Source organism: Rhinoraja longicauda, chromosome 3 (assembly GCF_053455715.1).
Source record: "Rhinoraja longicauda isolate Sanriku21f chromosome 3, sRhiLon1.1, whole genome shotgun sequence".
Lineage (NCBI taxonomy): Eukaryota > Metazoa > Chordata > Chondrichthyes > Rajiformes > Arhynchobatidae > Rhinoraja > Rhinoraja longicauda.
The window spans coordinates 38,955,595-38,972,273 of record NC_135955.1 but is presented as its reverse complement, the minus strand read 5'-3'; the positions used below and the strand labels follow the sequence as shown (position 1 = coordinate 38,972,273).

The 16,679-nt window shown below is 44.8% G+C and overlaps 1 protein-coding gene across 1 annotated transcript; it reads right to left on the bottom strand.

Moving 5' to 3' along the window:
* Positions 1–1,306: 1,306 nt before the first annotated feature.
* Positions 1,307–14,322, bottom strand: dusp4 (dual specificity phosphatase 4). Its single transcript, XM_078396923.1, has 4 exons — positions 13,835–14,322; positions 6,580–6,716; positions 4,338–4,557; positions 1,307–2,326 (listed from the first exon to the last, which is right to left on the bottom strand). Exons 1-4 carry the CDS (start codon positions 14,193–14,195, stop codon positions 1,947–1,949), a joined length of 1,098 nt encoding a protein of 365 aa, XP_078253049.1. The 5' UTR covers positions 14,196–14,322; the 3' UTR covers positions 1,307–1,946.
* Between the last annotated feature and the right edge of the window lie 2,357 nt (positions 14,323–16,679).

The following is a 16,679-nucleotide window of genomic DNA, read 5'->3' as shown; positions in this document are numbered from 1 at the left end:
ATTTTTTCTCTTTGCACTACCTGTTGTACTTGTTTATGGCTTGATCGTACTCAGCGTGGTATGATTTGACAGGATAGCACGCAAAGTTTTTCACTGTACCTGGGTATACATGACAATAATAAACCAAAACCAAAGAAAATATACCATTCACTTCACTTGAGTCACACCTTTTTTTAAAGTGCTTTCAGTTCTGTTCTATTTGCATTACTGTGAGATGATACTGTGCTGCCCCTTAACCTCACCTAACATCGAATGTCTGTCTGCTTCTGTATCACGGACACTGAGTCAGCTGTTTCACTCCACACTGGAGGAACCTTGCGGCCAGATAGCTCAGTTTTCAACAGGATTACAATGGCAACACAAGTAGCTGCAGATGCTGCAAACTTGAGCAAATCCAATGAACTCAGCAGCTCAGAGAGCATCTGGGCAGGGAACGGACAGATGGTGTCTCGGGTCGGGACCTTTCTGAGTAACAATGCTGATTGTTTTCTAAGTCCTGGATGCAGGAACCAGTGGGAATACCAGAAAGGAAATGAACTCCCTGAAAGAACAACCTCTCATTTGAACCCCGAGCAGATCCAGTGAGGAAATGCCCCACAAGTCCACCCCTACAGACTGCAACATATCATTTCTTTCCATTAATGCTTGGTTTGCCTGGTTTTCAGATGAAAATTTCTCCTCTAAGTGGGAAATCCAAGCTGCTCTTGGTCTTTAAGTAATGCTATGGATCCTATTCCAGCTCTTTCATGAGGGAAAAGATTACCTGGATCAGAGGAAAAGATCCAAGGATGTTCTCAAAAGCTCACCGAAAAATTGCAACAGCCCAATGGACTTCCCGGGATCACCTGGCTCTTGACCACTCATCAAAGAAAAAGCCATTGTGATGGTCCAGACAACTTTGTGTCCAGACATAGGGAGCACAGAGACAATGAGCAAAATTAGAAGCAGGAGCCAGTCATCTGACAAACTGCCTCAGATTCGACAGGAAGTGTCTGATTCAACAGGCGGGCAGGTAGAGGCTATACAGAACCTGAATGAAGCTGGCCCTCCTCAACCCCAAGGGACTGCTTTTGAAGAGGCTTTCATCAGTAGACACAAGGAACTGCAGATGCTGGTTTACCAAAAAAGACACAAATGCTGGAGTAACTCAATGAGACAGGGGACATCTCTGGAGAACATGGATAAGTGAGATCCTTTTACTGCTTTCACAAAACTTGATATCCACAAACAGATATTCAAGTATGTGAATAAATGAATGTTGGCATTTAACCCCCCCACCCTCCCCCCCCATTAATTCCTGCACAGATCGAACCCACTGTTATTCAGAAAGTTGGAAAATAAGGCTCATATTCTTCTCTGGGTAAACCAGCCAAATCCAAGCAAGAAAATACAGAGAGAAGAAAGATGAAGCTTTCCTAACTATCCACCATGTGGCCGACCCAGTTGGGCAAATGGCAAGAGGTTGGCATGAATTATTGATTGGCAGGTTGTCTTACACACCGACAATGTGAGCTTTGTGTCTGATTGAAACATTCTCATTTCTCATACAATACCAGGATAAAGTCCCAGCATGATTTAACACTGATGAAGGGATGTCTACTGGACGTTTACCATGGAGGCCCATGCTGATAGCTTGCTTGAAGGGAAGGAATCTTGCATTAATCAGTTGTTGCAATATAAATACTGACAAATCTATTTCAATAGAAAATCAAACTCCTTGATTATTCAAAAGTGAATTGTGACTTATTGCAAAGAAAACCTTCCGGTCTGAACAATTCAGTGACGAGAAGTAAAACTAGCCAGTTTCATTTCTAGGTGTATTAATGTTAAAAGTGAACGTTCACCCATGTTCATTCCCTTACACTGAGAGGGTCAGGTTGTGGAGCAGATTATCAGTTGGATGCTCTGTTGAATGCAGTTTATAGGTGTATTCAGACTCGTGTCCTTTAGTAGGTGGGCGACGTTGTTATCGGGTTGGGTAAGTAGTTGAGGTTATTGGGGTTTGAATGAACACTGACAGAGACAGGGAAGCTGAAGACAAACTGTGAGGTTGGGATTACTGACGATTTACTCTGCTCCCTGAGACCCCTCGACGGACTGACAGAACAGGCGGAGGAGGCGAGGATCTGAGTTTCAAACTGTAGCAGCTGTCCCATGAAGCTAAAGTTGGGAGAGATTATGCTCCGTCTCTGCTTGACAAACTCAAAGGCCTCTTCCAGCCGCACACGTTTAGTCATCATTAAATAGGCAAGGCAGATGGTGGCAGACCTCGAGATCCCAGCCTGGCAGTGTACCAGAATTCGTCCATCAACTTTTTTGACAGAATCTGAAAATAAAAAGGGCAGTGGATATGTTGAGTAGCATGTGGCAAAATTAATGTTCTTGAAGATCAAACCAATCTCACCACAGTACAAGTTCACCCCCAACCCTACACAAACATAGTACCCCTGCACAAATCCTCCCACCCTCGCACGGACCAAACGCAAATGAATCCCACCCAGCATAAACCAAATACAAATCCACATCACCGCAGCACACACCCACTACATCAGAGGACAAACTCTCCCCATCCTGATGCCCACAAGAATGATTTTGTCCAGTAATATGATTTTACAGTTTTCTTTTAAATATTAATATCCAAGTGAATCCTTTTGAAAAAAAAATGCAAAATGTGAAATTGCTCCCAATCATTATCTTTTGTGCAAAATTAGTTATTACCATCACTTGGATCTGCAGGCAGATTGCTAACAGAGTTCTTTGCATTATCTAATTATTGAAATCCTATCTTATTCATAATAAAATGACACCATCTTTATATTCCTATCATGGGGTTTATGAAAATCTCCTCTTCCCTTTCTCAAGTCATTTCTATTTAACGACAGACACTTGATGGTTTAAATGTCAACAAGCTTGCTGGGCCAGATGGTTTACATGTCGAACTGTCAGGGAGCTGTGAACGGAAATTAGTAAAGCTTCAGTAGATATTTTGGGATTCTCATAGTCCCTGCTGTATTTATCCAAGGGTTAACAATATGGATGGCATACGCGATTACAATTTTTCGAAAGGGAATAATAAAAAGGAAGGCAGCTGGTTAGCTTAATGTTGAAAATCCTTAAGGGAATTTAATGAAACCTCATCATTGATTATCACAGCAGTTCATTTTAGCTCCAAGCTACATGTAAGTGACTAAAGAAATCTTTGCACACAAGTTACCCAAACATAAAATTGAGTTTAGACATCAACAAGGTTTTTTCTACTACAGTAGCTTATAGACCATAGAAATGAGGTTGTGTTGTATAAGCAATTAAATAAAATGGAACAACTATGGGTGATGGTAAAAATGTGCAGACGAGGTGTAACACTGAATGGTGGACCAGTCCCAAGGGACTGAATGGCTAGCCCCTATTTTTGCTCATCATCTTTGGTTTCAGATTCACTTTTAATAAGTTCAATTCAATTTTTAAAATGGCAAACATTTAAAAAACTAAATAATTTTCTATAAAAAAGCAGAGGGCAGGTGAATGGGTTGAAACCAAAAATGCATCAGGAATAACCCCTGGTCAGGATCGAACCCGGGTCTCTGCCGCCGTAAGGCAGCAACCCTACCGCTGGGCCACTGTGCTGCCGAACAAGGGGTCGCAGTTTAAGGATAAGGGGGAAGTCTTTTAGGACCGAAATGAGAACGTTTTTTTTTGCACAGAGAGTGGTGAATCTGTGGAATTCTCTGCCACAGAAGGTAGTTGAGGCCAGTTCATTGGCTATATTTAAGAGGGAGTTAGATGTGGCCCTTGTGGCTAAAGGGATCAGGGGGTATGGAGAGAAGGCAGGTACGGGATACTGAGTTGGATGATCAGCCATGATCATATTGAATGGCGGTGCAGGCTCGAAGGGCCGAATGGCCTACTCCTGCACCTATTTTCTGTTTCTATGTTTCTATAAAGAACTAAAGTCATGGCCATCAACCAGCATATCCTTGGGTAGGAGTCACCAGAATGAGGTTTACAGGAAGTCCAATGATATTGTTTCTCTGACAGATTAGTTCCCTCTACAGTACACCAAACATACTGGGCACTAAGGACTGGAAAAAGAGCCATATGGACTGCTCTTTTCTTTATGAATGAACGCTCATGGGCCTGAGTTTCTATGCCAACACCAAATGTAATCTTGGAGGAGAGAGGAAGCTGGAGAGCAACAGCTCCACATTGGAAACAATTAAATGTGGCACCTTGGGAGCAAGGACATTTAATGACAATCACTACATCGCTGACAATTGAACAGAGAGATGAAAAATCACCAAAGTTGACAATAAATAGTGAGACTTCGGAATGTTTCCTACCGATATACTCTATTGCTTCCATGAACCAAAAACTGATGTCTGTTTTCTGGTTGTCCTCCACGGGAATGCACTTGTACTGATAATGATCCTCAAAGTGGTTTGGACAGTTGGAGGAGACGTTGAGGAGAGCAGTAATCCCCATGGCATCGAGTGTGTCCCGTTTTGAAGCGTGATGTGCACTTCCAAGGTAAAGGAAAGGGAGAATTTCCACTGGACCACCCTGTAATCAAATGTAAAATTCAGCATTTAACAGTGGTTGCCACAATAGGGGCAATTTTTTGCACAGTTCACAGGAATAACTCCTGGCAGATGCAGCTGGGCAGCAAGGCTCTCACCACAGCTCTGCACTCAGCAATGTGGCTCCTCATGTATGACTGTATTAGATCACACGATGGCAATAACAGTTATTCAGTATTAAACAAAAAAACTTGGCTTGATCTAACTTCAGGATTTTGTTGGCTACTGCTGCACAGTGGCTATATGTTCATGCTAGCTCCCAACAGAGAAATGTAATAGGTCCCACTCCTCTTTATTTCCCCATCGTCCTGCAAGTTTTCTTTCACACTATGGAGTAATTTGCAGCAGCCAGTTAACCATGAACTGATGAAAGCCCACAGTATCAGAAGGAGAACACACCCAACTCCCTGTGAATTGAGGCTGTACCTCATTTCATGGAAGATATCTGAATGACTTGATATGTGTAACCCCTGAACCATTACGCAGCTGTTATAAGACCTTAAAGGCCAGAGGCTTTGAGGAAAAACAGTAATTTACACAAAATTCTTGGTTGATCTGACGAGAAGTGAATTAAAAAAGGCAACTAGTTTTGTAAATTAACTCACAATAAATATGATTAGAGAAATGTTTTATCAAATATTAATGAGATCTTCAGTGCCTAATCCGGCTTTGATTTTCATTGTGTGATTTAGGTCAGAGCAGATGACTCATTTATCATCTGACCAATGTTGTTTCATCTTCACTGAATCACTGACAGTTCTAGCTGAGTATTGTCGTACAAGACACTCAGCATCCTGAATTACTCACGTGTTTCATGCTACTTCTGGCTGCACGCTTGTGTTCCAAAATCAATTTGTTAAAATTGCATCATCTTAATGGACAACTGTGACAACTTCACCCCAACTGCCTCCATCCTCCCACCTCCTTCTGCCTCTCCTGCAGTATCCTCCTTGATGTGGTGCTGCTCACCACCATCTGGCTGCTATCTGACTCCCTGTATAAACTATGCATTAACAAAGCACAAAGTGCTGGCAGAACTCTGCAGGTCACATTATATTGGTTTATTCAGCTGCCCTAAGCTGAAAATAAAATAACACAACCTGTAACTGGGACCACAATAACAGACTTAGGCAATGTTTACCCCTCAGTATCATCTCACAAAAATGTTAAATTAGTATTCGCTTACAATCATAGATTAGCCATGATTGAATGGTGGAGTAGATGAATGGCTTAATTCTACTCCTAGAACTTCTGAACTTATGAGACTTTCTACATAGGGAAGAATTTATTTGAACATTGTATGGAGATGAGTGTGCACAATGTAGTGGAGGGTGTTCACATTGCGACCAAGCCATTGTGTTCTGAATCCTGCTACATTTACAACCTATGTGCTGGTGTTAGCATTGGTTCAATGGGAAATCCACGTCACTGGGTCCAAATCCACAGAGATCTGAGCATGTGACTGAGGCTTATATTCCAATGTGCTACTGAGAAAGTGCTGCCATTCAGTTGAGATATTAAACTGTATCACATCTTCCCATTACATTTAACACGGAGGAAAGCTAGGAAATCCTGTTCAAACCTAATACTTCCTAAGTAGATTTTTCTAGTTATTATTCATTGTAGTTTCTTGTTCAATCAAATTATCTTCACCATTGCAAGAGCATTTCATTGGGTGGGATGTCCAGGCGATGTGAAGGTGGTACATTATTGTAGTTCCATAGTTAAGCTTGCAACATGACCAGGTATGCAAGAGGAGGCTGGGACAAATTGTATCCATGTCAATTATTTATCTAATTTTTGTCTCCTAACATCATGAAATGAAGGCTCTTCACCACTAACAACCAGTCATGAATATCAAGACAAGGACTAGCTAATAACAAGCTGGTTGGTAGAAGGTATTTCACAGCCATCGTAGACATTATAAACATTCCAATCCCATTGCATATCTGGGAAGGGGAGAGAGTGAGGTGGAAGACAATTGCTACAGAGAGGCTTGTGCTACCTGATCATGGAGTGGAGTTCCACAGGTACTCGAGCTTGTCTCAGATGATTCGATGATGGACTCTGTTGAGATTCCTGATGGACTTTTTGCTTTTACACAGAACTCGGGATATTCTGAAGAAAATCTCTCATATCCTCCTGTATCAGGAAAGAAGCAAAGTTTTATTAAATACTGCTGGTTGTTGTAATTTAGTGAGTTCAATAGTTGATGGAATTTGAGGGATCTGGTAACATTAATCACTACAGTGCAAAGACATACTGTATGTCTCTGGTACAAGTTCAAAATTAGTTTTTTTTCATTCATTTCAATAAAACCAAGCCGAGTGAAGACAAAAACTATTTGCTTATTTATTCACATATGTTGCATGTTATTATCCAATACCAAGTTCACCCCTAAATTATTTGAACTAGCAAACCCATGAAATCTGATCCTTCCACAAACTTTGTAGATTTGATCAGATCCTGAGCTCTGTCCCAGCCACTGCCGGCCATCACGTATTCCCAACTCTCCATCTACTTTGCTGAGTTTAGAACAACTAGCCCAGCAACACAAGAGCCAAGAGCCTTACGATTGGTCTATGGCAGTAACCTAAAGAAGCAACAGCGTGGAGCACACCTGTTTTATACCATGCGCTGTGTTTATTCTACCTGGGTCAATTGGATGGCATGGTGGCCCCCACATGGCAGAAAAGTGGGATTGCAGACTCTCATTCATCCACAGACCTAGTTCAATGTTGACCTCTGGTGTTGTCCATGTGGAGTTTACACATTCTCCCTGTGACCATATGGGTTTCTCCCAAATGTCTGGTCCCCCCCCCCCCATCCCAGAGATGTGTTGGCTGTTTGGTTAATCTGGCCCCAATGTAAGAGGGGGGAGTTAGGAGTATCATGGGGGGGGGGAGGAGGGATGATATTAATGGGCATGGCAGAGATAAAAGTTTATGGGGAAATAAATCAGGGCAATGGGATTTATGGAATTGCTTTGTGAGCCAGCATAGACTTGATGGACTGAATAGGTCCTGCTATGTCATGAGGAAATGCAAAAAATGGGGGGAAATTCAAAATGTCAATAGAATATTGAGTGTTTTTTAAAACAGTTACTAAGACTGCTTCCCATTGGCTGATGTGGTGAAATGTTAATATCACCATATTAATATGACATGTTCATTGGTTCTCCCTGCATTGTGTGTACTTCAATCTTTTTACCAAAAGGTGGAAATGTTAAAGACTGGAAGGTATGTCTTGAAGATAAACGGGGCAGAATTTAAAGGAGATATGAAAGGCATGTTTTATTACACAGCGAGTGGTGGGGGCCTGGAACACGCTGTCAGAGGTGGTGGTAGAGGCAGATATGATAGCAGCCTTTAAGCCACGATGCAGGGCATGGAGCGGTATAGACTGTACAAGCAGAGGAGATTAGTTTATCTTGGCATCACCTTCGCTACGGACAATGCAGTACAGACAATGCGGTTCCTGTGTTGAACTGTTCTATGTTCTATGAATTATCTCTTCTAAAACCCATCATTGCTGGAAATCAATATCAAAACCTGTCAACAGTTCCACAAGTTTTATTTAACTGCAAAAGAATGACAAAAGGAAGCAGAATTATCATGAGTGGGAGCAGTTGGGAGAAGGAGCAGCTTCATTACTCTGGGTGGATCCGATAAATCATCAATGACCAAACACATCCTCAAGGGAAAGGTTTCAGTGAATACAGGTCAATACCATGAAAGAAAAAAAATTGATTAAAACAAGGGTGAATTGATCCAATAGATTAAAAGGGCCTTTCTGAAAGAGAATCTACTAATTGTGGATGCTCATTTTGAAAGGAAGTTCACTGACACATGAAAAGCTAGGGAAACATAAGGTGATACGTCAGGAGACCGACTGGCAGATGGCTGTTGGAGTAGTGATCGGAACAGCATGAGAAAACCTCAGGGCCCTGTTTAAGTGATGTAAGAATACAATTTAAAAAATCTCTTTCTTACTTCACTGAACAAAGCTGAAAGAGAACAACGTGGCCTGATCTGCTCCTGGGATCCAGATGGCAACCGCTCAGCTGACATTGTCAGCTGCCTGGGTAACCTTGGTACCTACCAGCCCAGGGAGGAACTAGTCGAGGTTATGCAGGCAAGAGGCCAGGCAATAGCTCTGATCAAAAAGCAAACTTGTTGGACAAACGCAGGGGACAGACTGCAACTGGACAAACAGCGTTTTGGGTTGGGACCCTTCTTCGAACTGATGGAGTAGGGAGGAGAAGCTGTAAAAAAAAGAGGTGGGGTGGGCAAAGCTTGGCAAGTGAAAGGTGGATACAGATGGGGGGGGGTGCGATTAGCAAACGGGTGGAGTAAGTGACAAGGCAAGAGGTCAAAAGACACAAAAGGGTGTCAGATAAGAAAAGAAGAGGGGTGGTGCTCCCATGTGGCCTCCTTTACAACTGTTTCTCCAAACACTTGCGCTCGGTCCGCCAAGGCCTGCTGGATCTCCGGGTTGCTAAACATTTTAACTCTGCTTGCCATTCCCACACTTTCTGTCCTGGGCCTCCTCCATTGCCAGTGAGGCCGCACACAAACTGGAGGAACAGTAGTTAATATTCCTCTTGGGGTAGTTTACAATCCAATGTCATGAATATTCAATTCTGACCTAAGAAATGATAAGTAAAGCTGTAGGAAGGAACTGCAGATGCTGGTTTAAACTGAACATAGACACAGAATGCAGGAGTAACTCAGGGGGGCAGGCAGCATCTCTGGATTGAAGGAATGGGTGACGTTTCGGGGCGAGACCCTTCTTCAGACCTTCTTCAGACATAAGTAAAGCTGGTTGGGTTAGAGAAAGCAAGCTACAAGATCACCCCACCAATAGTATAGCAATATGAATTTATGTAGCACCGGAGGTTAAAGCAAAGTTCTTACTAGTAGATTGGACTGGCTTAGTTTCACCTCTGTGCAGCACTATTAACACAAAAAGGTATCCCAAGACAGTTCACAGGAGACTCAACAAACAAAATTTGACACAAGGATGTGACCGAAGACTAACTGGAAGCAACAGCTATTAAGGCACATCTCAGAGGAGGAGAGAAAGCTCAGAGCCAGTGGGCTTCAGGACACTGGGCTCAAGAGGCCGCGCAGAGTTAAAATCTGGGAAGATGCATGTTTGGGTCTGAAGAAGAGGTTGGAGAGTGGCTGGACTGGCGTTAATCACAGAGATCAGAAACACCAAAGCCAGAGAAGAAGATGAAAACAAGGCATTCAAAACAAAGCAGGAGTGGAGTGGGGAGCGGGGAGCAATGTATATTGGTGTCCATTACAATGGGAAATTCAACCACTGAGACCTGTCCTGACATTGATTGACATCTATGATCAGACTCCATAGACCTGGCATTGTCTTATTAATACACTTGCTAAACAAAAATCTATCAGTAAAGGATTTTAAAATCAATAATCCTCCTCACATTAATTTTTGTTTCTGGAAAAGAATTTTAATCTGCCAACCAGAGTGAGTAGCCATGGTGCACGCCATTATTTTAGAACAGCCCCCTGATTGTAATGGTTATGCCATAACCGTGTGGCCAGTCATACCCAGCTGCACAACCCCCCATTCTGCGAGCTGCTGCTCTCCACTCATTTCCGAGGAGCATCACCATTCAGCTCTGTCCCCAGGTGCAGGCCCCGTGCAGCTCATTCTGCCGCATGGATTGGTTCCTCCTCTAAGTAATCTCTCATCAACCCTGCTGCTGCCAAGACTTTGATGGGTAACTCCGTTACAAAGAAACCCCAGTAAACGAATCATCGCAATGTAGGAATCAGAAACGGATTCCTAATATGTGCACCAACTGTGATATTTTTACACTCTCGTGATTAGAAATCTTGGCTAACCGATGATAGCAGTAATCAAAACATTCAACATCAATACCACATGAATAAATACTATACCCGGTTTTTCTGGTGTTACAATGTTTTTCAGAAATGCCCTGAATATTTTCCATACTGAGACTGTTCTGTCCACTGGTGTCCACTGCTCTGTCCACTGGCATCCACTGCTCTGTCCACTGGCATCCGCTGTTCTGTCCACTGACGTCCACTGCTCTGTCCACTGTGTTCACTGCTCTGTCCACTGGCGTCCACTGCTCTGTCCACTGTGTTCACTGCTCTGTCCACTGTGCTCACTGCTGTCCACTGGTATCCACTATTTATCCACCACTCTCTCCACTGCTCTACGCTCTGCAAGTTGTTTAATATAAATAATGTTGTGTCCAGGTGTTTGAATTAGAACGGTAAAGAGAATTAGGAAGTTTGGTAGAAAGATTCCTGTCTAAATGATTGAGCTACTTAAAGATGCTCCACCATTAGAAGGGATGGATTGGCATGATTGGCATGAATTAGGAAGTTTGGTAGAAAGATTCCTGTCTAAATGATTGAGCTACTTAAAGATGCTCCACCATTAGAAGGGATGGATTGGCATGCACATCTAGAGAATCTGGAAGTTAAAGCAATGGATCAAATTAAATCTACTACTTAGTTTAGTAAAAATCATTTTGATTTAACATTGTTTTATACAATGATAATGTAAGGAATCTAAAATTATGACTCTTCCCACCTCTAGAGAATGGGAGAAAGATATTGATAAAGACATCTTAAAAAGAGAGGAGTGGGTTCCGAGGGATAGAGTGGGCCTGTGGAGAATGGTCATCGACCAGAAACGTTAATTCTGTCTCTCTCCTCAGAAGTTTCCAGCTCTGGCGAGTAGTTTCAGGATTTCCTGTATTTATTTGAGGTGAACGATATGTCAGCTGTGTCTGTCATACATGAATCGAGTGCGGACTTGCAGCGAAGTGCGTGGAGAGGGAAATGCAAGCAGGCGGGATTGCTGTCCACTGTGGAAGGAAACAGAATGGGTTCCTCGCCGTCACAAACAGGCAGGTTTGCGCTCTCTGCAGGCAAGCACCTGAAGAGAAGATACAGCTTGCTGCTATGTGAGATGGTGAAACAGGCGGTATTAGTGTAATTTAGAGAAAGCTTTAAGAATACAGGCAGGGAAGGGGACAGAGTGGCCCTGGAGCAGTACGGGGGCCACAGTGGGTTAAATACTTGTTTCTGCCCTGTTGGCAATACACTTTTACAAAAGGTCCCAGATTGGGGATTTAATGACTTTCCACACATGGGACAATTAATCTTTGCTCTGTCCATTTTACAGCGTAAGAGTGACCAATTCTCTGGAGGGAACCAGGTTAAAAGGAAACGCAATCGACCCTATCCTTACACACTCGCCCACGACCACAGTCACATTCTGTGGACATGTCTGGGTTGATTCACTATAATGGATTGGATGCGGCTACCGATTTGAACGAAGACATTCAGTAAGCACGGGAAGGGAAAATAGGTCGAAACAAGCGGCGGTATTGTCACATCGTTCAGTCAATTCCCAGTCAGGACAGAGGTCGGCTCCTCGCGTCGCCGGTCATTAACAACCTGATGCCACCGCGTTTATCCACCGACCATGTGTTTCTTTGCATAAGGAGGGAAGTTAACAATGGACCGACTACCTCCGGGGGTCAAAGACAAGGCAAAATCAGTGAAGAGCAGAGCGCGATTAATTAAATGTTCCCAATACGATGATGGAACAGGACCCCAGCGAGCAGTTTTGTAGGAAAAAAGACAAAGTGCTGGAGTAACTCAGCGGGTCAGACAGCGTCTCTGGAGAACATGGATAAGTGATAGACCCGAAGATCAGTCTGAAGAAGGGTCTCGACCCGAAACGTCACCCAGTCCTTCTCTCCCGAGATGCTGCCTGACCTGCTGGGTTACTCCAGCATTTTGTGAATAAACCCAGTCCTTCTCTCCCGAGATGCTGCCTAACCCACTGAGTTACTCCAACATTTTATGTCTACCTTCGATTTTAACCAGCATCTGCTGGTTTTTTTTTTCTACAAATGGATAGGTGATGTTTTGAGTCGGGACGCTTCACGTTTGTATGTCGGTGTGATGCGCGGTGTGTGTGTGGGGGGTGGTCGAGGGTTGGGAGTGGGGGTGGGCGGGGGTGTTGTGATGTGTTTAGTTTGTTCTGTGCCCGTCAGTGAGCTGTGTGTAAATGCCTCGCTTGGCAGCTCAGAGCCAGCGATGGGCACGACTCACCGCGGCACCAGGGAGGGAGATTTTCATCCAATGATGGTGGGTTGAGGGAATGTGAGCTCCCCGGAATCCGATCCGACCAACTATGAACGGAATATATTTATTCATCTCCTCCAGATGAACACTGCAGAGGTCCCAGCACAAGAGATCCATCCCACAGTCAGCCCCACACAAGTGCCCGGGACCACATTGAGATGATGGCTCTGTACAACCTCCTCGCCACCAGCACATCCCCCAAGTTAAAGGACTTCCGATTTACTATCCCGGCCGAACTCTCCCTTTGTTCTAATTTATCGCTTTGTTCTAATTTTCCTCGCAACAGATTGAATTAAAACGTTTCTTGTTTGTGCGCGGCAGTGTATTAGAAAGGACATTGTCGCCGATATTTGTAACAGCGCCGGTTAAAGATTCTCTTGCACAACCCCGTTTTAAAATAACTCACAAACCCAAACTCGCAGAACATGAGAACGCGTAGAAGGAAAGGCAATGCAAGTTGCAGTGAAAATGTTGCAGTTGTCGAGTGAATGGCTGCACGAAATGCTACAAATCTAACAGCACATGCGAACATGGGCTCACATCACTGAACACTGATGTAAATACTCTTTGTAGCAGACCGATCAGCGCCAGCGCAGTGTCTCCATTTAACACCATTTGCCAATGCTGTCACCTTCGAACGAATTACTATTCTTTTAATATTAACAAAGGCACCAGTATTAATATTACCAATAAACATTATTAACGGTAAATACTGATATTGCAGCGGCGGTCTACAATGCAATGGTTGATCGAGCTTCAGCCCACAACAACATCAAACGCCGTGACTGCTCTCCAACCAAAGATTCATAGAAACATAGAAAATAGATGCAGGAGGAGGCCATTCGGCCATTCGAGCCACCACCGCCATTCAATATGATCATGGCTGATCATCCACAATCAGTACCCTGTTCCTGCTTTTTCCCCATAACCCTTCATTCCCTTTGCCCCAAGAGCCAAATCTAACTCTCCCTTGAAAACAGCGAGTTCAGGTCAATTTCCTGCATTCACATCGGCCGCTGCGGCTCCAACCAACGCGGGGAGGGTGAAGCAAAGGCCGGCGGAGGGGGAGGGGGGGGGGGAGGGAAGCCTTACCCGCGAGGAAGTAGGTCTGTGTCGGGCAGGAGGCGGCGGACAGCGCGCCCAGGACCGTGTTGACGGTGCTGTCGTGCCTGACCATCTCGAAGCGCTGGCTCCTTTCGTCCAAGAGGACGAGGGCGGAGTAGAAGCCAGCCTGGAGCAGGCTGCGCGGCTCCTCGGCCGGGATGATGTGCTGCAGGCTGACTGAGCCCTTGGCTCTGCGTTTAACGATGGTGTTGCAGCGGACGTTGAGCGAGCCGCCGATGTGGTGGGCGCTGTAAGCCAGGAACGACCTGCAGTCCAAGAGCAAGCATTTGGTGCCGTGCTGCTTCAGCAAGCGCTTCACTTGACTACACTCCACATCCGACACCTCCATCCCCGGCCCAGCACCGCGGGCCGCCGCTACCCGCAGCCCCGAGTAGTAACCAGCACAACACAACACAGCACAGCACAGCACAGCACAGCACAACACAGCACAGCACAACACAACGCAACGCGGTCAGTGCCCGTATCCCGTATCCCGCACTCCACCGTCGCTGTGAATCCCCGGGCAGCGCTGGCCACTCCTCCCGCTTTAATCCACTCATTTTATGAATGGAGCGCCGCTCCCAGCTTTGTCTGGCCAATGACGTCTGATCACGGGGTGGCTTTGTGCTGGCACCTCACTCAACTGTTACTCTCATTCTGTTACACGCTATAAACACCGAGACACACACTGCCACACTGGCACACTGCCACAGGGATGGGTGGTCGCGGGACCACCAATGTTCTATGGATTCAGGATCAGTTCCTGTGGATTGGAGGGTAGCTAATGTTGACCCACTTTTTAAGAAAGGAGGGAGAGAGAAAACGGGAAATTATAGACCAGTTATATAAGAAAATAACTGCAGATGCTGGTACAAATCGAAGGTATTTATTTCACAAAATGCTGGAGTAACTCAGCAGGTCAGGCAGCATCTCAGTAGAGAAGGAATGGGTGACGTTTCGGGTCGAGACCCTTCTTTAGACCCTTCTTCAGACCAGTTAGTCTGACATCAGTGGTGGGGAAGATGCAGGAGTCAATTATAAAAGACAAAATTGCGGAGCATTTGGATAGCAGTAATAGGATCGTTCCGAGTCAACATGGATTTACGAAGGGGAAATCATGCTTGACTAATCTACTGGAATTTTTTGAGGCTGTAACTAGGAAAATTGACAGGGGAAAGCCGGTGGATGTGGTGTCCCTTGACTTTCAGAAAGCCTTCGACAAGGTCCCACGTAGGAGATTAGTGGGCAAAATTAGAGCACGTGGTATTGGGGGTAGGGTACTGACATGGATAAAAAATTGGTTGACAGACAGAAAGCAAAGAGTCGGGATAAATGGGTCCCTTTCAGAATGGCAGGCAGTGACTAATGGGGTACCGCAAGGTGCTGGAACCGCAGCTATTTACAATGTACATTAATGACTTGGATGAAGGGATTAAAAGTAGCATTAGCAAATTTGCAGATGATACAAAGCTGGGTGGTAGTGTGAGCTGTGAGGAAGATGCTATGAGGTTGCAGGGTGACTTGGACAGGTTGTGTGAGTGGGCGGATGCATGGCAGATGCAGTTTAATGTGGATAAGTGTGAGGTTATCCACTTTGGTGGTAAGAATAAGAAGGCAAATTATTATCTGAATGGTGTCAAGTTAGGAAAAGGGGATGAACAACGAGATCTGGGTGTCCTGGTGCATCAATCACTGAAAGGAAGCATGCAGGTACAGCAGGCAGTGAAGAAAGCCAATGGAATGTTGGCCTTCATAACAAGAGGAGTTGAGTAAAGGAGCAAAGAGGTCTTTCTGCAGTTGTATAGGGCCCTAGTGAGACTGCACCTGGAGTACTGTGTGCAGTTTTGGTCTCCAAATTTGAGGAAGGATATTCTTGCTATTGAGGGTATGCAGCGTAGGTTTACTAGGTTAATTCCCGGAATGGCGGGACTGTCATATGTTGAAAGACTGGAGCGACTAGGCTTGTATACACTGGAATTTAGAAGGATGAGAGGGGATCTTATCGAAACATATAAGATTATTAAGGGTTGAACACGTTAGAGGCAGGAAACATGTTCCCAATGTTGGGGGAGTCCATTACCAGGGGCCACAGTTTAAGAATAAGGGATAGGCCATTTAGAATGGAGATGAGAAAAAACATTTTCAGTCAGAGAGTTGTAAATCTGTCGAATTCACTGCCTCAGAAGGCAGTGGAGGCCAATTCTCTGAATGCATTCAAGAGAGAGCTAGATAGAGCTCTTAAGGATAGCGGAGTCAAGGGGTATGGGGAGAAGGCAGGAACGGGATACTGATTGAGAATGATCAGCCATGATCACATTGAATGGTGGTGCTGGCTAGAAGGGCCGAATAGCCTCCTCCTGCACCTATTGTCTATTATCTATTGTCTTTTAACGCTGTCCAGGGATGGGTGGTTTAGGCACCAAGCACCCAGTCCTGGGGTGGATAGTCCCAGGACACTGTCACAAAGATGGGTGTCCCCAGCACCCAGTCTCCAGGCTGGGTAATCCACGGTCCAGCAACATATTTAAAGTCATTGACATCCTGTTACCGTGCAGATAGAAGCAGGTCCACAGTGCAGCAGCTTCAATGACCTATGTTCAATCCTGACTTCGAGTGCTGCCTGTGTGGAGTTTGCACCTTCTCCATGTTTTGCGTGGGTTCCCTCTGGGTGTTCCTGTCTCCCCTCGCACTCCAAAGACGTGCGGATTAATTGGCTGCTGTTGGTTTTCCCTGTGAGTGGGAAGGATCTGGCGGAACCATTGGTGAAAATGTGGGGGAGTGAAATAGGCCAAGACAAGGAACGCAAGAGACTGCAGAGCAAGAAAAGACAGGA

Coding starts and splice junctions, on each gene's coding strand:
- dusp4 (XM_078396923.1), bottom strand. CDS start 14,195: ATGGAGGTGTCGGATGTGGAGTGTAGTCAAGTGAAGCGCTTGCTGAAG. Junction 6,717..13,834: donor ACAGACCTACTTCCTCGCGG/GTAAGGCTTCCC, acceptor TTCCTGATACAG/GAGGATATGAGAGATTTTCT. Junction 4,558..6,579: donor GAACTCCACTCCATGATCAG/GTAGCACAAGCC, acceptor ATTTGATTACAG/GGTGGTCCAGTGGAAATTCT.